Here is a 14936-nt window from a genome sequence, read left to right on the forward strand (position 1 = left end):
ATTATCTAATAATATTTTTTCAACAAATTTTTCCATTAATTCTAATTGTTTTTATAACGAATATATTTTTTTCCTATCCAATGTTTAAATTATATTTTTCATTCAAGAAAATTTTATAATTTCGATAAGTGCTTTCTTTTGCACACTTTAATTTAAAAAATTTTTATACATCTTTTCTTTCATTTTTTTTTGTTTTACTATTATCTATATAAGTTCTTAAGCTATCCTTTAATTTCATTTGTTTATGCTTGATTCTAAGTTTTCCTCATTCAGTAAAAGTTTATTTTTTATAACTCTTCTAATATGTTTCAAATGGAAAAAATAATTTTATGAATTTTTTTATTGCATAATAAATTTTGTTCTAACCGTATATTTTGAATTATATTTGTGTAATAAAAAAAGTGTAAACTAGAAATATAATGTATGATTATAGTAAAAGACGAAAATTATTAATGTGTTCTGTAAAAAATATAAAAAATAAAGTTTTATATGAAGTATATAATTGATAAATGTTTTTATGAAAGTAATATTTACACTCTAATTAACAAAAATTAGAATAAAATATAAATTATTCGTTAAAAGTATAATTATTTGTAAACATTTTATTCTCCTGTAACAATATGCTTTTTTTTTATAATTCATATATGCTTATATCATTTCACAAATGCACTATATACCTTGAGAACCAAATACGTGATTATAAATACTAATAAAAAGAATACGATCAAATAATTAAATATAATGTAAATAATAACGCTATGTATGTTATAAATTGATGTACTTATTTGAGATTTTAAAAGAAATCAAAAATATGCATTAAATATATTAGGGGAAATTATCAACAATATGTATAAAACACTTATTCATCTATAGAGAATAACTTCGAATGTGTATCAACGTTATATATATGAACATATCAGCTGTAATGTTCTTATTTTAAGGTTATTATATTATATAAAATTCCTAAATATATTTCTCATATTATATGATTATATTATTAAATGTTACATTCACTCTGATGTATAATTATACCTTAGAATATACATAAGAATTTTTAATGAAAATAATGATTTCAATCAATTCTGTAAATTATATAATTATAGTTATACATATATATCTTATATTCATAAAATTTATTTTGTCATTTTTTTCATATAATTGTTTATCAAAAAAAAAAATTATTTTGTATATATTTAAATATATTAAATATAAAGTATACCAACATAATGGTAAACAGTCATGAATGCTTTTACATGTTATTATAATAACTATAATTGATGTTACTAATTTTTTAATACTGTCATATGTGACGATGATAAGTAATACTTATACATTATAGCTTTAATTAAAATTTTTTTCATATCTCTAACCTACCTTTTTAGTTTGATTTAAGTTATATCATCCCCACTTGCATGGTCATTTGACACTGTAAGATATACTATATCAGATGATTTATCAAATTCATATACTATTGTTTTTACGATAATAGATAATAAAAAGGTAACTACGAACACAAAATTTATTCATTATTGTAAATATATAGGTATCTATTTAAAATATATTAAAGAAAACGGAACTGAGCATATTAATGCATGCTGTAAATATTTCAGCTATGAACTAAATGATATACTAAAATCTAATGAAATATCTGCTTTGCAAAGAAAAAAGTTTTATCAAATAATGAAAAACGTGGAAGAATATGAATATAATAACGTATTCTATACATGCAGTGATCATATTGAAGATCTTGATGAAGGTATATTTTACGTAATGAAAAATTTAAATGACCTATATTTTAATTTTGATAAATTAAAAGATGAAAAAGGTGAATGTGAATATGATACTAAATGTTTTGAAAAATATAGCGATATCTTTCGAACAAATCAAAAATTGAATATTAAGAGTTTCCGTGACGTCCTGGAAAATTTTGAAACAGAAGATGATATATATATAGACACGATGCACTGCAAAGATATTCCAAAACCTCATATTCCTATTATTCAAGCTATTCACACAAGATATTTTTAGCTGCATTAGCTGTAATGGCTTGCATATCAATAATTTTATTTATATTATATAAGGTTAATAATAAATTAAATTTAGGAAATATAAGTTGCACATTATTGTATCAAACAAATTACCTACATAAAAAATATACATTATTTTTTTTTTTTCAGTATAGTGTTTATGGATCATATATAGTGTCTGTGCTAAATAATTTAAAGGGATTAATGAGTAAATATAGTAAAAATTATGACAAATTAATGGATTCATTTGAAAGAACATACAAAAATCTTATTCATGACAATAACCTTATAGCATATAAATCATTAAATTTCTAATAATTATATAGCGAACACATATGAAATAAAAATAATTATTTTGTTTAATAATATAAATATAAATGTATACATCTTTTCAGAAATAAAATATATAAGAGAAACTACTTAAGAAAAACTCAAATAACACAAATATGCAAGAATTACTATGCAATAATATGAAACTCATTTATAATAATCGAAAAATTATAATATATAGTATAATAATTATATTTATTATAAAAAAATATAAGTAGTTAAAAACCAAACAATAAGATTAGATAATTGTTAGATTATATAAAGAAAAAACTAAAAATAGAGATATTTAAATTTAATATGATAATAGTATTAATGCTAAGCTATTTCTCATGAATAATTTTTTTTTATTATAATCATAAATAAATGAAGTGAAAAAATATATAAACAAAAATAAAACAAATATATTATTTATATAAATATATAGTTATATCAAATATACTTTAATACATCATGCTAGAGAACACTAAAAATATAAATAAAATAAATCATCAAACTTAATAAAATATAATGAAAAACCTATATTACATTATGAATTCATAATATATTTTTCAAAGCATATATACTTATAATTAAAGAATAATATAATTTATATAAATGCTTTTTAGCAAAGTGTATCATCTTAGTTTTATTTAGCTTCAAAGTACAAAAAATTATAATAATAATATTAACAAATATATTTATTTAATTCAAATATTCATTGCAATGTTTATTAGTAAATTGCAAATGTATGTAGCTTACAGCATAATATATATACTATAATAATATTCTTGAATGTTGTAATATTTATAAATTTTTATNNAATAATAATAATAATAATAATAATAATAATAATACATATAGTCGATAAACTAATATTAAAATTTTCTGTATTATGTTTTAAGTTATATTATGTTATTTTGTTCTATTTTATTACGTTCATGTTCTTATAAAATCATTGATGATGTCTTAAAGGAGAAATGTTTATCAATCAAGCATTATCTGTTGTACACTTCAGTCTTGTATGTAAAATGTGGCTATAAACGCATTTCTCATGATACACAAAAATTTTCCTACTTTAAAATTACATAAATATTTTATATATATTTCAAATTTTTATTTATTAAGCATAATGATACATTTTTTTAATTTTTTTTTTGTATATACAATTTATTAATTCTATAACATTGCTTCTTAAGAAAATTACATTTTTTTTTCATAATAATAACATGGAATTACATATGACAATACATAATTATATTTTAAACGAATATAATGCAATTAAAAATTATATTATAAATATATTATCATTATTATAACCAGAAATATGTATAGTTAAATCTATTTTATAATTTATATTTATAATAGTAATTGAAGGAGAATTTTGTACAATAGTGATATTATTATTAATTTAAGAAAATAAATTAATGCTTCACAATTATACAATATTAATCATCAATATACTTATAAAAAATATATGATAAACAGCATAATGATAACATAATAAGTATTAATGTATGATACATGGAACTATAGTTGCAAGTATAATAATATTATATCTAAAAACCTATATGTTTTGTACGTGAACAAAAGTTATAATAGTATATATATTTATTCTAAAATTAATGAATAAAAAATTAAAAAATGTATAATACTTAAATCTTTAGTTATTAAAAGCATATAATCATATATAAATTTATATTAATCTATAAGTAAATAATAATACATATTTTTATAAGCATATTAGAATGCATCATATTTTTTATATTATAAATCAATATTTTGACAATATAATTAATACATTTAACTTTTTTTAAATATAAGGATGATATATAATTCATTAATATTAAATAATATATTTATCTTGTTTTATATATCATACCGAATCCAATGATTATAAATGTACATTTCATAATAGTCTAAATGAAGACTTAATAATTTTAGCTTAAGATATAAAAAAATAAAAAGTTATTAGGTATAATATTTGTATGGACAACATATTTAATAAAGATAAATTTTTAATAATTAATATATTAACACATAATTTACACAATATTTATCATATATCATTTGTTATTATTAAAAAATTTGGTGCCCTTAGAATGAAATATTAAAACAAGTATTTACATAACTTACATTAACCTTTGAATATAAATATTAAAATTATTTTATCTTATCATAATATAATATATTAAAATATATATATATTATTACTGATCTACGTATTGATTATATTCCCTTTATTATATTTATTCATTTGTTAATTGGTGCTAGCATATAAATGTAGTGTGAGTTTATCATAGGTAAAATATGTGAAATATGATAAAAGCATTTTTTTATAATTTTACAAAAACTCAATTTTTTTAAAATACATATTTTTTGTTTTTTTTATGGTTTAAAAAATATTATGTAATTTTTATGTGATAATATAAATCATATCATAAATAGAATATATAGCAAGGCACATTTTAAAAGATATCAATGCTTTATTATCATATACATTAAAAGCACAAGTGAATATTATATCACTTAATTAAATTATGTATAAATTAAGATTACTTTACATTTAAAATTGCGTAAATCATAAAATCCTTTTTTAATTATACAGGGAATATTATACTGTATATATTTTAAATAAATGCCCAAATCATTTTTATATTTATTGATATATTCACATATTATTTACAATATTTTATCAATTTTATTTATACTTATTCATTTTTGATAGAACTCGATACACAAATTTAAAATTTGTATCATATTATAAATACTTGTTTAACATATAAATGTCATATAATGGTAGAAAATAATTATCCTTCTTGAATTAATTTACATGTTACATATATGATATAAGTTTTATACTTTAGTTTTAATTAGATTTGTCATTTTAATTCAATTATTTTAAAAAATTAAAGGTGTTATTATAATATATATGTATATTCATATACACTGATTAAAAAAATTTTATACCTTACTTTTCTACACCTTGTTGACCCTCAATATTTCTGAAAAGTACCATGAAATAATTAAAAAAATATATTTAATTTAAAAGTATCATAAAATCATTGAAAAATTATTTATAAATAGTTAAATAGTTTAATTTGTAATTCAGATTATATTTATATAAATAATAAAGGGAATTTATATATTTCATTACTAACATTTAATATTGTGAAGGATATAATATATTAATATTGAAAAAATATGTTAAAACAAAACATAAATAAAATGAATTTATAATACATAATAGATCTCCAGGTATATCATTTTGTAAGAAAAATAAATAAAATATTATTTGATTAAAGATGTTTACTAAGAATATATATTTACATTTAGTAATATATTGACTAATATTCTAAATTCATGGTATCATTTTGAACACCTATATATATATTAAATTAAATGGAATATATTTTTTATATACTTCTGTAATATTTAGTATCATTCACAATATTATTTAGATATATATCATATATGTTTTATGCAATATTTCTTTCTTTATATTTTATATAATAGAAAAAATATAGTAATTATTGAGTTTTGATTAATGATTCACGGAGGAAGATGATGAGATATATAGATAAGTGTAAAATATTTATAAATAATATTTTACTTGTGAAATAAAAAACAATATTTAAAAAATAATTGGATATGAAATATATTTCATATAATATAAATTATTGATTAACACACTATTACTATTAATTATTTAAGGTGGTTCTTTAGTTATAAATTTCACATAATATACGCATAGATTTTATTTAATGAATACGTTTAGTATATGTACTATTAATATGGAGCTCATTATGAAACAATAAAATATGAACTATCTAAATAAGTATTAGAGTTTATAAACAACTCAGTTATTAATGATACTTAATTTTTATATGTATTAAAAGTAATATTATTTTTATAGTCTATATATATAAAGGATATAAAGAAATTATTATACGAATAATAATGCTGTTCAAGCCTATTCATACTTATATTATATATTGCTATATTTTTGTAATAATCCACGTATTTTTGTCGCGTATAACAAAACATTATAAATAATTTCCCTTTAAATTATATTTGTAAAGTATTATTTTTAGTTTATTATCAATTATTACAATATTTCCTGGGTATTGTTAAATTAGTGTTTTCCTATTGATACTAATGAAAAATAATGAATATTTTTTATTTACATCTATGCTCATTTTTTCATAAATTTATATTTAACAAAAGATAACTTGTGTATTGTACATTTAATATAAAAAAATTTATAACGCATCATAATTTACTCATTTTTTGTATATAAGTCTTTTAAATATAATGGATCTTAGTCAATGGAAAGAAAAGGTGTATTAGTAGTTTTATAAATAAATTATTTATACAGTATTGTTTTGATATTATATTGTTGTAAGTAACATAAAATATTATTAATTTGCTATAAAAAAATTTTACATTTGTATTTAATATTATTACTTTTAGTATCCATACTTTAGTAATATATGGGAAGAATATAAAAAATTTAACAAAATTATAGATGCAGGTGACGATATACCTTCTATTAGAGCTAAATGTGATGAAAATCATTTTAACCAACATTATGCTGATCATAAATATAGGGACTTATGTAAGAAGCTTTTAAGGAATATAAATTCATTATTAAAAAGCAAACATAATGCTTCTAGTCTTCATGAATATTGCACCTATTTTTTATACGAATGGGTATATTATTCGACAAAAGATTACAATAATCCTGAAATTATTATCAGACATATTTTTTCCCAGTATGAGGACGCAGAGATTGATGATAAAAACTTACTTATGTGTCCTTATAATTTGTATAAATATAAATATGAAGAACCTTAATATATAATAAAATTACAGTATTTTAATCATAATATTTATAATATCAAAAATATATTGAAGAATAAAAATGATAATCATTATACTTATGCTCAAAGATATCTTGACGAATGTGTTAATACATATAAATCTATGAATGAAAAATATTGTACTAATACAATAGGTAACACAGATAAAAATAGAGAAATATGTTCACAACTATGACAATATATATCACATTATTCATATCTTAATAATGAAGAATCAATAAGGAATGATATACCATCAATTTATAATAACAATATCAGAAATATTGCTGGATGCTCATTGGATGAAAAAGACATTATACAAATGTCTTTTAAAAGACATAAATTAGATATTTCCATAATAAAGACTGTACTATTACCTCTTATTTCATTTGTAGGGGTAGTTTCATTCTTAGTGGTAATATATAAGTTTTATATATTTTTTATATTAAAATGTTAACTAAACTTAATAAAAAGATATTTATATGTAAGATTCTATTAAATAAATATAACTAGAATATTATATATTTAATTATATATATATATTCTTAATTTCATACTGTAATAGATTACCCCTTTTGGAAAACGGTTTAGATCCAAAAATATAAGTACAATGTTATTCAATAATTTAAGTAAAGGCGTGCATGATAAATCATTATATAATCAAGAAGACAAAGATATATATCCACCTAACAGGAGCTATAACGTAATATATGGTAAACTATGAAATATTAGTTTAACATAAAATAAAAATGTATTAGAATAATGAATATATGAATACTTTTATATAATATATTTTAGTTATAGTAAGAATATAGAAATAAATAAAAACTGATAATGTAATTATTCTATTAATAATTATCTGTAATAGTAATACTATGTAAATAATATTAGATGAAATATTATAACCTCTAAAAATATATTATAACCCCAAAAAGAAAATACAGAAAATTCAGATATATAAAATTAAACCAATTAAAAGAATGAATTGAATATAACATAGTTAACGTATATTCATAGTTAATGTAATAATTATGGAAATATTCATTATAAAAAATTACTCGTTTCTATTAAAAAAATAGAAATAAAAGAACGTTATCAACACTGTATATGTGTGTAATCCTTAATGATGTGTTACATTATTTATAAATTTATATATTTATATAATAATATTATATATATTCAAAATATTTTGTAATATCCTTGTTTCTTCTTTGTATTATTTAAATAAATATTCATAGTTTACTGCAACAAAAGGTAATTTAATAGTATTAAAAAAATTCATTCTAAGTAAATAGTTATTATATTTCGAAGAATCATATTACGGGAGATATATTTTTAATAAGCATTATTAGTGTTAACCTATATATATCATTAACAGAAATATGACTATATCCAAATTTGTTGTGAATTTACGTTTAATAATATTAAAATATTGTATTTTTTATCTCCTTGTTTCTACGTATTAATTAATGTATAACGATAAATAGTATAAAAATAATACATGTTATTAATGTGAAACATAACAGTTCCTACGATAATAGTAATAGGATGAATAATATAATTGAGCTCAAAATAATAAAGGAAAAAAAATAAATTATCAGTAATAAATTTAAAAGACTTCGTCATTATATTGATGGCTATATATATTAATTTGTTTTTATGTAATGCATAAATAAAAAATCATTTTGTGTTTTTAGCATCTATAGTATTTTAATCATTGATTCGAAAAAATAGAATATATTTTTTTTACATATATTATATATGGTATTTCTCTAAGTATATATTATTTAATACAAATATATGTTCGACTACATATTATTCAAAAGTATAATACATTGCGTGGTAATTCACTTGAATATTATACATATGTATTTCATAAATTATTTAATTCATCTAATAAAATACATAATTATTGAATAGTTTTATTTCAGAATAATAAATAAAATGTTATTATTGTTTTATTCTAATTCTTTATATAATATTATTCCCATTTAAAATTTATTTCATAATCATTTGTTTCTAATGTAATATATTTTAATATTACATTTTTCTCTGTTACCACGTCAATATGAAAATTTTGTATACTCTTTATATAATTAATTTTTTTTAAGCATTAACGAAAATATATTTGAATGGAATAAAATAAATTGGTCTATTGTATGTTTGTCTCATTTTAAGTAGAGTAACACAAAAAAATCATAGTTTCTAAATATATTTCTTTTAACATTTATTTCTGTTCTTTTATTTGTGGATATATGCAGGCTTAAATAACGAATTGTAAATATAATAAGAAAAATAACATATTTTAAAATATATTTCTTCGATGAAAGAATTATATTAATTAATATTTATTTTTGAGAGCTTAAAAACTTGTTTTATCTTATTCTACATTAAGAAAATTTAAAAAGGTATCAATGATATAAAAAAAAATTGAGATCAAAATTAGAGATTACATGTAATAATTTTTATTTACTATAAATTATATTGAACTGAGTTACAATTATTTGCTTCTGGAAACTTATAATAATATCTTTATATATGTGCATCTAAATCAGCGCAAATTTCATTTTTATTGTCATTACTATACAAAACTGTACCTTTCGCATATTTTTTAACACAAATATTATCATTTTAAGAATTTCTATCTACAAAAGTATTAATGTTATATAGAAGTTAATCATAAAACTCTTATAATACAGCGAGGACCTTTATTTCAACTAATACTTCGTTATTAATATATTATATATTTATTTTGTATATAAATACATCGCTAATAAAAAAAAATTATTGACGTATTTAAAGCATCAGTGTATGAACGCAATTTATTTTTAATATTTTTTTTAAAACTCGTACTTTATGTTCAACATAAAAAATAGGACTTTCGCATTTATTACTTTATCAGGAAATATAATGTTCTATTTATAACTCATTTAACAAGATATTGGGAAAAAATGAAATTTCAATAGCTCTAACTACTTTTGTGTTTAGTACTTTATGCTATACTACAATCTTATTAATATATTATACTTATCCTTGTAAAGTTATCTTTATATATATTAAATGCAAATACATATTTTTATTAATCATGAAAGTAAAATATATAATAAACAATAACTATATTGATACTATAGGAATTATTTTTATACACAATCGTGATATATTACATTCATATTTTATATATTATATAACTGTAAATAATTAAATAAATTTTTAAATAAATATATAGTAAACATCATCAATAACTTAATGAAATAAAAACTTATATTTCTGTAATATATGCTTGAAAAAATTACGTGTGTTTTTAATTTAATATAACGAAATATTACCAATAATTGTCACATTCGTGTGAAATGTAGAACGATGATAACAATTTCATGAAAAAGGTGTCTGTTTTTTTATGTATTTGCGTATTCCAATAAGTGTAGTTATTTAATATATATCATTAAATTTATTGGAATACAAACATACATAAAAAAATGCATAATTGATATGATGACATAATAATTAATTATATAACATCGGAATTCAATATTTACAGTGAAAGGAAAAATTCTTTTATTATTTTCCTTTATTTAGTAATATTTATTCAATAATTTAGTTAACATTATATATTAAATTCTCATATATAACTAACAAAAATATATTTTGTTATAGAAAATTATATAATCTATAAAGTATTTTATAGTAACTAATATTCTATACTTTGTAGGGGGATGAGGAATAACTTAATAATTTTTTTAAATTTTTCAAGTAAAATCATATTATATTTAAGTTCTACATAAGGAAATCCTGAATCCATGAATGTTTCATGTTATACATTTCATAAAAAAACATTTATTCATTTTATATTAATAAATTTAATGACATTCAATAAAATATATAAACGTATATTGCATAAGGTGCTGTGATAATTTATTGTAAAAAAAAAAAATTCATATATATCCTTTATGGTATGCTAAAGCAAATTTCTTAATACGATTAAAATAATAAATTTATGCATTAAATTATTTAATTTATTATTCTCAGAACTACTTTATCTTATATTTGTACCCAGATATAATTGAGATAAAAAGTGAAAAATAATGTTTCAGAACTTTCAAGAATTCAGAAAGCAATTCTCATTATATATGATTTCAAAATCATTATGTTATTATCATAAAAATACTTGAATATCCCATACAAAGATATTTAAAATTAATATTCAAATAATTTCTTATAAATTTAACTTTTGTAATATATATATATATATATTAATTATAGCAAAATTTAGTTAAATGTACAATTAAATTTAAGGAAAAATAAAATAAATATTATGAAAAAAAATAAATTATTATTATTTTTTTTTTGAGCATATTGTTTTATTTTATGTCTACAGTTCTCAACTAGTTATTACAATAACATATAATGTTATAATATATTAACTGCAGTAATTTGCGAATTTATTTTTCTAAATAATAGACTGTAATATTTTTATTAATACATTATATTTTCCTATTTCATTATATTACAAAAATTATTAATTATAATATATATATCATAAGAAATTGTAAATATCTCCATATTACATATTTAATTAACGCGAATATTGATAGTGCCTTATATAGTTGAATTTATAATAATATAATTATTGTATATGTAAGAAATTTTATCATTATATATTTCGATGTAGCGTATATTAACAATGATCCTTACATGAATGAATAATTCAAAATATATTATATTCTTAATATTATACTGAAATTGTTGTATTCAGTTAAAACTAAAAATTTTATGAAAATTAGCAATTATTTTCTAATTTATATAATATTAAGTGTCTGAATGATATATAAAATAATTTTCATTTTGTGATTTATAATTCATAAATAAGACTATGTTTTCAGAAAATATATTAAAAAATATAATATAATATTTTTATATTCTTTATTATGTTTTTTTTGAGAGAAATGTGTGAAATATATACTTTTATGGTACACTATCCATTTAAATGTAGCAATAAAGTAAATTTATAAGAACGTTTGGCTAATAATGTCTATTAAAATAATCATATTAATAACAATTATAAAATTCACGCATTTATTTATAGTTATTTATAAAACCTTAATATTATTCCTAATATTAATTTATTTTACATTCAATATTTCATATGTAGTACTTAGTAACAATGATATGAAATAAAACAATGTTCAAAAAAAAGCATAAAAAAAAATAATAAATATATATAAAATTATAAAATGTAACCTATTTATGAATATAACCTAATTCAGGAAACATATATTAGCCATACATTAATTATTATTATCTAATTTATATATAATTGCTATTTATGTGTCTTTTCCGTTAGAAAGTACAATAAATGATAATATATAATAAGTGTATTAATTGTATACCATAGAGTGAAAAATATATTATTTCAGGTTTTGCATTAAATTTCTATGTTTGTATATAAAAATTATCAAATATTCTATTAAATAAGATTATGTAATTCCAGAAATACATGTATATTTTATATACATATTTAATATATCAATATATGTAATAATTTGCAACAATATTTCATATTGTGATATAAAATCATTTAATACACGTATATTATGAAATAATATATGTATATTCCTTATAATATTTATATATTATACATGAAAATTAAAATTTTTTTATTTTATTAATGGCCTCTCCTTTTTAGTAAAATAAAGAAAGGACCAAATTTTAACACTAAAACTTATTAACTCAAGTAATTTATAATTTAAACATTACTTTATAAATTTAAATAAAGATGAAAAAAAATTATTTTTTTATAATTTATATTAATTATATATTTTGATATTATTATTTTATCATTCTTACTATTTTAGCTATGTTGTTAAATTTTGATATAATAGACAGATATAACAGTTTATTTTAACATATAGTTTATTTTTTATTATTATACTTGAAACCTATCTATGTTATATTTTTTTCTTAATATAATTCAGGAAATATAAACTATTTAAAAAATAGTTTATGATATGTTTTATTCTATTTAATAAATATTGATCAATCTGACAAATTATGTTTTTACATAAATTCTATAATTAGAAAAGAATGAATAATATTATTCTGCATAAGATATACCATTAATTTTCTAATTTCGTATTTTTATATTTATAGAATTTTTTCTTATTTTTAATTTATCAGAAAAAAATATAATAATGCCTGATCTGTACAGTAAAAATGTAAGTTGTAATAATGATAATATAAGTGAAATCATTATAAATCAAATATATACAATTTTACTTCAATAATTGTAATTTTTCTAAAGATAATATATACTTTTTTCTTACTAGTATGCTATTGTAGAAATATTTCCTCAATATAATAAAATTATAGAAAGATATAATGATGTTCCAAAAAGTGAATTAAATTATAATTGCAATTCAATTACATTACCACCATTAGAAGGTATTTATGTAGACTTTGATCAAGTATGCCGACAATCTAAATCCTATTTAAATGACATTTATCATAACAAGGATAACACACTGAAAGAGGTTGCTTGCAAGTACTTATATTTTTGGATATATGATAAACATTTTAAGAATAAATATAGTACGCATATCCAAACTATTTATGAAGAATTGATAGAAAAATCTGGTTATTCCAATAATATGTGCCAAAATTATAAAATTATTGAATTTACCGATGTTGATCTTATAAAGATAAAAAGTTTTTATGATATGTATACATGCCATTATAAAATAAAAAATAATGATATATCTTATAAACAAGATGAATTTTGCCATGCGTTAAAAAAAATTATAGAAGAACATAACATACAAATGGAACCTAAAGATTGTGGTAAAACTATAACAAAACAATTAACACGTGAAAGCAATAATATTAAGGTTCCTATTATAATTACAACTCTTGTAACTTTATTAATATCATATTCATTATTATATGTATATAAGGTAAACTATGATATTATATATGTATATACATTTATTATAAAATATTTTTTATAAATAATATTAAAAAAAAGACAAATTTCATAATAGAAAACATAGTTTTATTATATATATATCTATTATTAAAAATCAGTTAACCAAACATTGTACATGGTTCCAAAGTGCAATAAAAATTATAAATAATAAATTGAAATATAAAGCTGAAGAAAGTAATATATATTTTCCTTCTAAAATGTCAAATAGTGCTTCAAGGAGTAGAATATATGATATATTTTATGAATCTACTTAATTTATCCATAAAACTTTATAATTTAAAGGATGTGTATTGTTTAAACAATATGCATAAAAATTGTAATGAAATTATATTGTATAAGCTTTTTTCTCAATAATATTGTATATAAATGAGAGAATTTTGTTATATATAAAGCAGAAATAAATATTAATTTTATAAATTTATTAATATAATATTTCAAAAAATATAACTAATAGCATTTTCCATATAAGTACATTAATGTATAAATACTGTATATTATATCAATAAATTTACTTTCTTTTTTTATTTTAATATAATGTAGATTATATGAACAAGTTTTTTACGTATATAAGTGTATATTATAAATAATATAATAACACCAAACATAAGCCAAGTTAGTATTGAATATGAAAATTACAACTTCTATTATTACGTTATTGCATTTTATATAAATTACTTATATTTATATTTATTATATTTTATTATATATCGTTATAGGTTTGTGAATTTACATTTATTTTACGCGCATCTATAAATAATTCTG

At 18.1% G+C, this 14936-nt stretch overlaps 2 protein-coding genes across 2 annotated transcripts; both read left to right on the top strand.

Moving 5' to 3' along the window:
* Positions 1-1243: 1243 nt before the first annotated feature.
* On the top strand, positions 1244-2342 carry PGO_001930 (variable surface protein; the record flags this gene model as incomplete). Its single annotated transcript, XM_028691037.1, has 3 exons — positions 1244-1319; positions 1394-1914; positions 2178-2342. The coding sequence occupies 3 exons, from the start codon at positions 1244-1246 to the stop codon at positions 2340-2342; spliced, it is 762 nt and encodes a 253-aa protein (XP_028546838.1).
* An 11041-nt stretch (positions 2343-13383) lies between these two features.
* Positions 13384-14428, top strand: PGO_001935 (variable surface protein; the record flags this gene model as incomplete). Its single annotated transcript, XM_028691038.1, has 3 exons — positions 13384-13407; positions 13519-14163; positions 14273-14428. The coding sequence occupies 3 exons, from the start codon at positions 13384-13386 to the stop codon at positions 14426-14428; spliced, it is 825 nt and encodes a 274-aa protein (XP_028546839.1).
* Positions 14429-14936: the final 508 nt, after the last annotated feature.

This window comes from Plasmodium gonderi, assembly GCF_002157705.1.
Source record: "Plasmodium gonderi DNA, contig: Pgo-contig_206, whole genome shotgun sequence".
In the NCBI taxonomy this organism is placed as follows: Eukaryota; Apicomplexa; class Aconoidasida; order Haemosporida; family Plasmodiidae; genus Plasmodium; species Plasmodium gonderi.